The following is an 8479-nucleotide window of genomic DNA, read 5'->3' as shown; positions in this document are numbered from 1 at the left end:
ATTTGGGAGTTGGAGGGGAACGCAAGAGGTATTAAAGAGAGGGGTAAGAAACCACATCCTCCATACTAACACACAAAGCGCTCACACACAGTTGCATCCATATAGATACACTCACCCACACAAGCTGCAAAGCAGCAAGCGTGTACACACAGAAATACACAATGAACGGTGAACATTTGGCTGACAAGGACAGTACAAGAGCTCCACAGTTAACCGAGAGAGGTATAACATATTATTCAGAATATAGAATGTGATTGGTGGAACTTCACGTGGCAGTTCAGGACATGACCAATCACTCACAGATAGTATTACTAATATGAATCCCTGGACAAACAGTCCAGTGCCTGAAGTTACTGATGTCTGGAGTAAACAACAGTCTCTACTGCCATCTAGTGGAACATTTCCTGAACTACAACGCAGTCTAAAGTATTTTCTAATGCTCCAGACATTGTTAACCCAGAGTCAACACTAACAAGATAATCACTGTGAATGTATTATTTGTCCTAATTCAGATGATTTCCCCTGTCTAAATGTCCAACTAAGTCAGACTGACTRTTTTTCTGGGTAGTCACTTTCTGKCCAGGCTAAGATGRACAAAGGTGGCATTATCATCAGAACTGATGAAYAAGTATATSAGATATTAGTTCTTAGTCGGAGTTAAGGTTAGGTTCAGGGTTAGGGTTAGGTTTAAGGTTGAGGGTTAGGTTTAAGGGTGAGAGTTAGGGGTAAGGTTATGGTGAGTTAGGGTTAGTGGTTAAAAGTGCAGTACTTCCATCCTTTCTAACATGGTCAGATAGTCTCTTAGAGAAGAGGGTTGTCACTAACACACTATGACATCACAGCGACACAGAGATGCACAGAGGGAACACAYGTTTGGAATGTCGGCATTGCCGCGGGAGATGGGGTCTGTTGCCGTGGCAGTGTGYGACGGGTTGTTTGGRAAACAAAGTACTTTAGATTAAACTTACCCAACATCATCCATGATGCAGCCAGACCAACGGTCATCACACTTGCACTCGCCTGTGGAACACACAAACATACATGTCTCTGTGTTGGCCATATGTGTGTGTGGCCAGCGTGTGTGTGGCCTGTGAGTGGTGTGTGGCCTGTGTGTGTGTGTGTGTGTGTGTGTGTGACTGTGTACGTGTTACAGAGATGTACCGTGAGGATCTCTTCTTGTCAGAAAAGATGCCAATGTTTTGTCCCAGAGACTGGGCCAGGGTTATGGCCATCTTCATCTGTCTTGGCATACTGACAGAGGAGGGAGGAGAAAAGAAAGAAAGAGAACGGAGAGAGAGAGAGTAAGTTCTTTAAATTGTGCCTAAAAGAGATGCTGATCGTGGTCCATTTTTATCCTGAAGCGGGCCACCTCGTTGACTCCTCCCCTTTTAGTTAGAGAACAGACTCCTCCCATATAGGAAGCTCCTCCCCAGCTGCTATGGAACCGGTTCCTCTGGTAAAAGAGAGAAGTGATTAAACTCTAAACCGGGGTCCCAGACTTTTTTGTTCCGTCAAATAAGGATGTCACCAACAGCCAATGTAACTTTTTCATTTGGGGCTTTACAGATCAGCGACAGGAAGCATGGTTTGAATGACTAAAATGCATCAGAACCCCAACTCCCGCCCCACACACACACTCCAGAGACAGACTGAACCCATAACCCCTCAGCCCCCACCCCACCAGACAGAAGAAGCCCTACCACCCTTTTGCCCCGACCCCACAGAGACAGACAGAACCCTACACCCTCTCCCCCACCCCACAGAGACAGACAGAACCCTACCACCCCCTCTCCCCACCCCACAGAGACAGACAGAACCCATACCACCCCCTCTCCCCACCCCACACGAGACAGACAGAACCCTACCACCCTCTCTCCCGACCCCACAGAGACAGACAGAACCCTACCACACCCTCTCCCCCACCCACAGAGACAGACAGAACCCCTACCACCCTCTCCCCACCCCACAGAGACGAGACAGAACCCTACCACCCCTCTCCCCGACCCCACAGAGACAGACAGAACCCATACCACCCTCTCTCCCCCACCCCACACAGAGACAGACATGAACCCTACCACCCTCTCTCCCCCACCCCACAAGAGACAGACAGAACCCCTACCACCCTCTTCCCCCCACCCCACATCAGAGACAGAAAGAACCCCTACCACCCTCTCTCCCCCACCCCACAAGAGACAGACAGAACCCCTACCACCCTCTCTCTCCCCACCCCACAAGAGACAGACAGAACCATACCACCTCTCTCCCCACCCCACAAAGAGACAGACAGAACCCCTACCACCCTCTCTCCCCACCCACATAGAGACAGACAGAACCCCTACACCACCCTCTCCCCCACCCCACTAGAGACAGACAGAACCCTACACACCCTCTCTCCCCACCCCACAAGAGACAGACAGAACCCCTACCACCTCTCTCCCCCACCCCACATAGAGACAGACAGAACCCCTACCACCCTCTCTCCCCACCCCACATAGAGAGCGACAGAACCCTACCACCCTCCTCCTCCCACCCCACAAGAGACAGACAGAACCCCTACCACCCCCTCCCCCACCCCACATAGAGACAGACAGAACCCCTACACCTCTCCCCCACCCCACAAGAGACAGACAGAACCCCTACACCTCTCTCCCCGACCCCACAGAGACAGACAGAACCCCTACACGCCCTCTCCCCACCCCACAGAGGACAGACAGAACCCCTACCACCCCCTCTCCCCCACCCATCACAGAGACAGACAGAACCCCACCACCCCTTTCTCCCCACCCCACAGAGACAGACAGAACACCCTGACCACCCCCTCTCCCCACCCCCACATCAGAGACAGACAGACCCTAACCACCCCCTTTCCCCCACCCACAGAGACAGACAGAACCCCACCCCTCTCCCCCACCCACATAGAGACAGACAGAACCCATACCACCCCTCTCCCCACCCCACAGAGACAGACAGAACCCATACCACCCCCTCTCCCCACCCCACAGTAGACAGACAGAACCCCTACCACCCTCTCTCCCCCACCCCAACAGAGACAGACAGAACCCTAACCGACCCCTCTCCCCACCCCACAGAGACAGACAGAACCTACCACCCTCTCTCCCACCCACAGAGAAACAGAACCTACCACCCTCTCTCCCCACCGCACAGAGACAGACAGAACCCCTACACCCTCTCTCCCCCCCACCCACATAGAGACAGACAGAACCCCTACCACCCCCCTCTCCCCCCACGCCCACAGAGACAGACAGAACCAATCCACCCTCTCTCCCCCACTCCACAGAGACAGACAGAACCCATACCACCCTCTCTCCCCCACCCCACATAGAGACAGACAGAACCCCTACCACCCTCCTCTCCCCCACCGCCACATAGAGACAGACAGAACCCCTACCACGCTCTCTCCCCGACCCCACAGAGACAAGACAGAACCCATACCACCCTCTCTCCCCGACCCCACAGAGACAGACAGAACCCCTACAACCCTCTCTACCGCCACAGAGACAGACAGAACCCATACACCCCCTCTCCCCGACCCCACAGAGACAGACAGAAACCCCATACCACCCTCTCTCCCGCACCCCACAGAGACAGACAGAACCCCTACCACCCTCTCTCCCCCACCCCACAGAGACAAGACAGAACCCCACACACCCTCCTCCCCCACCCCACATAGAGACAGACCAGAACCCTACCACCCCCTCTCCCCCCCCACATAGACACAGACATGAAACCCCTACCGACCCTCACTCCCCGACCACAGACAGACTAGGAACCCCTACCACCCCCTCTCCCCCACCCACAGAGACTGACAGAAACCAATACCACCTCTCTCCCCCATCCCCACAGAGACAGACAGAACCATACCACCCTCTCTCCCCCACTCCACAGAGACAGACAGAACCCATACCACCCTCTCTCCCCACCCCACATAGAACAGAACAGAACCCCTACCACCCCTCTCTCCCCGACCCCACAGAGACAGACAAACCCCTACCCCCTCTCTCCCCCACCCACAGAGACAGACAGAACCACCTACCACCTCTCTCCCCCACCCCACACAGAGACAGACAGAACCACCTACCACCCCTCTCCCCACCCCACAAGAGACAGACAGAACCCCTACCACCCCCTCTCCCCCACTCCACACAGAGACAGACAAAACCCTACCACCCCCTCCCCCACCCACAAGAGACAGACAGAACCCCTACCACCCTCTCTCCCACCCACACAAGAGACAGAACAGAACCCCTACCACCCTCTCTCCCCACCCACAGAGACAGACAGAACCCACTACCACCCTCTCCCCCCACCCCACAGAGACAGACAGAACCCATACCACCCTCTCTCCCCCACCCACACAGAGACAGACAGAACCCATACCACCCCTCTCCCCCACCCACACAGAGACAGACAGAACCCATACCACCCTCTCTCCCCCACCCCACTCAGAAGACAGACAGAAACCCCTACCACCCCCTCTCCCCCACCCCACAGAGACAGACAAACCCATACCACCCCTTTCCCCCACCCCACAGAGACAGACAGAACCCTACCACCCTCTCCAACCCACCCTACAAGAGACAGACAGAAACCCCTACCACCCTCTCTCCCCACCCCAACAGAGACAGACAAGAACCCTACCACACCCTCTCCCCCACCCCACAGAGACAGACAAGAACCATACCATCCCCTCTCCCCACCCACAGAGACAGACAGAACACCCTTACCCACCCTCTCTCACCCCACCACCTACCATAGAGACAGACAGAACCCCTACCACCCTCTCTCCCCCACCCCACAGAGACAGACAGAACCCATACCATCCCCTTCCCCCACTCCACAGAGACAGACAGAACCCATACCACCCCTCCCCCACCCCACAGAGACAGACAAGAACCCCCCCCCCCCTCTCTCCACCCCCCCCCCCCCACTCAGAGACAGACAGAACCCCTACCACCCTCTCTCCCCCCCCACTCAGAGACAGACAGAACCCCTACCACCCTCTCCCCACCCGCACAGAGACAGACAGAACCCATACCACCCCCTCTCCCCCACCCCACAGAGACAGACAGAACCCATACCACCCCCTCTCCCCCACCCCAACAGAGACAGACAGAACCCATACCACCCCCTCTCCCCACCCCACAGAGACAGACAGACCCATACCACCCCTCTCCCCCACCCCAAACAGAGACAGACAGGCTTACGAGAAAAGATGCACGGAGTCACACTTCTCCTTGATGAAGTCTCGTCTGTACTTCATGAACTCCCTCAAGGTCACCATGGGGTCGTCGTCGATGTTGAACCGGTTGTCAGCCGCCCACGTCTCCATGGCAACCAGCACGATGCGGGTGTTGAGCTGCTCCTTGAAGATCTGGGAAGGGAGGGTGACATCAGAACACCAAACATCCGTCCAACAGAACAGCTGCAGGAAATACGGTGCTGTCTGTCTCTTGAGAATTGACTGACATCAAAACATTTCCTATAAACGACCTTAAATGACCTAAATGACTTTGAAAAGCTGACAGATCTAATAACGACATCCATTCCAACAGACTTATGTCTGGGGGATAACAACAAATAACGGTAGTTGTTGTGATTCTAATCTGAGCAGCTTATGAGAACACTGCTCCGTGGCCAGACAGAATCAACAGAGGCTAATAGTCTCTTCAAAGACACAATGGGGACGAGTGGTACAGTGAGAGAACATGTTTGCCTGAATAGGATGAAAATCTATTAAACAACCTGTTTGACTGCCCAGATAAACAGTGGAGACGGTAAGGGGAGTGAGGAAAGGACACCTGTAAAGACTGAGTGATTTAGCTGAATACCAGCAGTAGTCTCATATGGACAGAGATRGAGAGGGGAGAAAGGAGAGGATTGATGGAGGAGAGGAAGGGAGGGGACGATTGTTGTTTGTTTTTAGGCTCAGGTGCGCAGAGAGGAGCGAGGGATGGACTGATGCACAGAGGAGAGGGAGGGTACAAGAAGGGTCACTGTTGTCTGTATTTAGGCCTGTCTGTCTGTTTGTGGTTGCACAGTAAGCCAAGAACATTCCATTAAATCAACAATGCACAGTGGACAGGGACGCTTTCAGTTCTATTCTTAAAACAAAACATCTATCAAACACACACCATTCCCTAAATAGCATCCTTTTTATGTCATCACTAAATCTCAAGGGCACACAAACAGATGACCCTTTTCCACCAGCCTATCAGCTTTCAAATGTGACCCTGTTCCTCTGCAATGGGCCTATCAGATTTCAGCAGCACAGCAGACAGACGGGGCTGAGGAGACCAGTTATCGTTGCAGACGGTGACACTGAAGATTCCGCCTTTGATCAGTTGAGATTCTAAAGACCAGATGAGTCTACTGTCTCTAGGCTCATGTAGCTCATGGAGGCCAGATAGCCACTGCTAGCTGACAAAATATCCAATATCAAAAAGATTATGTTTAGGTAACTTACCATATCAGCCATATTGACCACAGACTTAGCGTAGTTATTCGTCTGACCAACAGAGAGACGGTGTACTATTTTTATAACTGGGCGGGACGAGAGCCAGAGGAGAGAGAGAGGAGAGAGAGAGAGAGAGAGAGAGAGAGAGAGAGAGAGAGAGAGAGAGAGAGAGAGAGAGAGAGAGAGAGAGAGAGAGAGAGAGAGAGAGAGAGAGAGAGAGAGAGAGAGAGAGAGAGAGAGAGAGAGAGAGAGAGAGAGAGAGAGAGAGAGAGAGAGAGGAGAGAGAGGAGAGAGAGAGAGAGAGAGAGAGAGAGAGAGAGAGAGAGAGAGAGAAGAGAGAGAGAGAGAGAGAGAGAGAGAGAGAGAAGAGAGAAGAGAGAGAAGAGAGAGAGAGAGAGAGAGAGAGAGAGAGAGAGAGAGAGAGAGAGAAGAGAGAGAGAGAGAGAGAGAGAGAGAGAGAGAGAGAGAGAGAGAGAGAGAGAGAGAGAGAGAGAGAGAGAGAGAGAGAGAGAGAGAGAGAGAGAGAGAGAGAGAGAGAGAGAGAGTGAGAGAGAGGAGAGGAGAGAGAGAGAGAGAAAGAGAGACGAGAAGTAGAGAGGAAGGAGACTCTGGTCTGGACATCCAGTATGACTTCGAGCTACGTCATGTCTTCTCCTATGATAACATGATATTTACTGAGTCAAAGCATTTTGAAAATCATGCAACGAACAGAGAGACACTTGATATGCCATCTACAAAGTGGCAGAAATAAAGGGTATGTTGAACCGCTTATGGAATTAACGCACGATGTATTGTTCATGGGTCTGACATGATTTGACCTAAAATGTTTGATCTGAATCTTCATCTAAGTACACAACAACGGAGAATAGACAAACGACACGCAGAGTGCTGTTCAACTAATAACACAGAGACGAAATGTGTTATTAGTATAGGTATATTTTTCTTTCTTGTCTAACATTGAATAAAAATCATTTAAACATGAGTCACAAGTGTAGGTTGGGGAAAAGTAATGATGAATAACCCTAGGGCTATGAGACGTGACTTCTCCAATAAGACTAATTGGAAGCCAGAGTGCCCAAAGCATAAACCGAGAGTCAATTCAAGTGTTGAACGAAGATTGCGAAACAGAGAGATATGTGAAAGAGGTGAGAGATGGAGGATGTTTAAAGGGTATAGTTTAGAGGGCTGCTTACTATGGGGTACAAGTTAAAAAGCACAAAAAAAACAGAACAAATAATGTGAGTTTAGCTAGGAGAGTTGATTGGATTGTAGTTATAGCAAGACAGAAAGCCGAGGCAAAGAGGTGGGCCAGCTGATATGGGAAGAAAGGTGTCCGATCTTAGTAGCCTCTGAAACTACACCAATAGCTTCAAGAGATCTTATTAGATGGGAACGGCTAAGGGAGATATAAGCAACTGAGTTGCCTCATCAGTGAATTGCATAAAGCTGGAAAAAGAAAGAAGTTAAAATGAAATGTATCTTCTAAAAGTTCAGAGTTGACCGGTAAGACACAAATTTGGGTCTATGAATGAGACATAATTTTCAGCAACTGGGGTTGCTTGCTGATAAACGTTTCTCAGAATAGGAGTGGCGTGAACCTGTACAAAGATGACCGCAAGAGCACAGCGCAGAAATGCTCAAATGAGGGTTTATATGAAGAAAATCCCAGGAGTTGTCAAGCTTAAAGAATTACCGAAATCTCTGGAACACATGCTAACATCCCTCTGGTTGACGAGTCTAACAGTAATACGTAAAAACACAACAAGAAATGGTCGTACATAGGGAGGCACATACAAACACGCGCTCTGCACAGGAAAAAAGGCATCCAGATGCTGCTGTCTAAAAAAAAGTTCGCAATAAGAATCAACCCTGTGTTCAACCATGGGCTTAACTGGCAAAGAATTTTCTGTGGAACAGTATTTAAACTAAAGTTGTGATGTTTTGGAAGGCAACACAATCCACTATGTGTGGAGAAAAAACAAAAAGGCAGCAGATAAGCATCAA

General features: G+C 51.1%; 1 protein-coding gene across 1 annotated transcript; it reads right to left on the bottom strand.

Annotated features, from left to right (window-relative positions):
- Positions 1-83: 83 nt before the first annotated feature.
- Positions 84-8187, bottom strand: LOC111964806 (disintegrin and metalloproteinase domain-containing protein 22-like). Its single transcript, XM_070443774.1, has 7 exons — positions 8169-8187; positions 6485-6561; positions 5226-5392; positions 5147-5149; positions 1370-1451; positions 1171-1238; positions 84-1031 (listed from the first exon to the last, which is right to left on the bottom strand). The coding sequence occupies exons 1-7, from the start codon at positions 8185-8187 to the stop codon at positions 965-967; spliced, it is 483 nt and encodes a 160-aa protein (XP_070299875.1). The 3' UTR covers positions 84-964.
- Positions 8188-8479: the final 292 nt, after the last annotated feature.

This window comes from Salvelinus sp. IW2-2015, linkage group LG6.1, assembly GCF_002910315.2.
Source record: "Salvelinus sp. IW2-2015 linkage group LG6.1, ASM291031v2, whole genome shotgun sequence".
In the NCBI taxonomy this organism is placed as follows: domain Eukaryota; kingdom Metazoa; phylum Chordata; class Actinopteri; order Salmoniformes; family Salmonidae; genus Salvelinus; species Salvelinus sp. IW2-2015.
This window is presented reverse-complemented; position numbering and strand designations above follow the sequence as displayed.

What these genes read in the sequence shown, in the direction of transcription:
- LOC111964806 (XM_070443774.1), bottom strand. An exon ending in TGGTCAATATGGCTGATATG is followed by an intron (nt 5,393 to 6,484) that starts GTAAGTTACCTA and finishes CTCCCTTCCCAG; the next exon opens with ATCTTCAAGGAGCAGCTCAA. An exon ending in ATCTTTTCTGACAAGAAGAG is followed by an intron (nt 1,032 to 1,170) that starts ATCCTCACGGTA and finishes ATGTATGTTTGT; the next exon opens with GTGTTCCACAGGCGAGTGCA.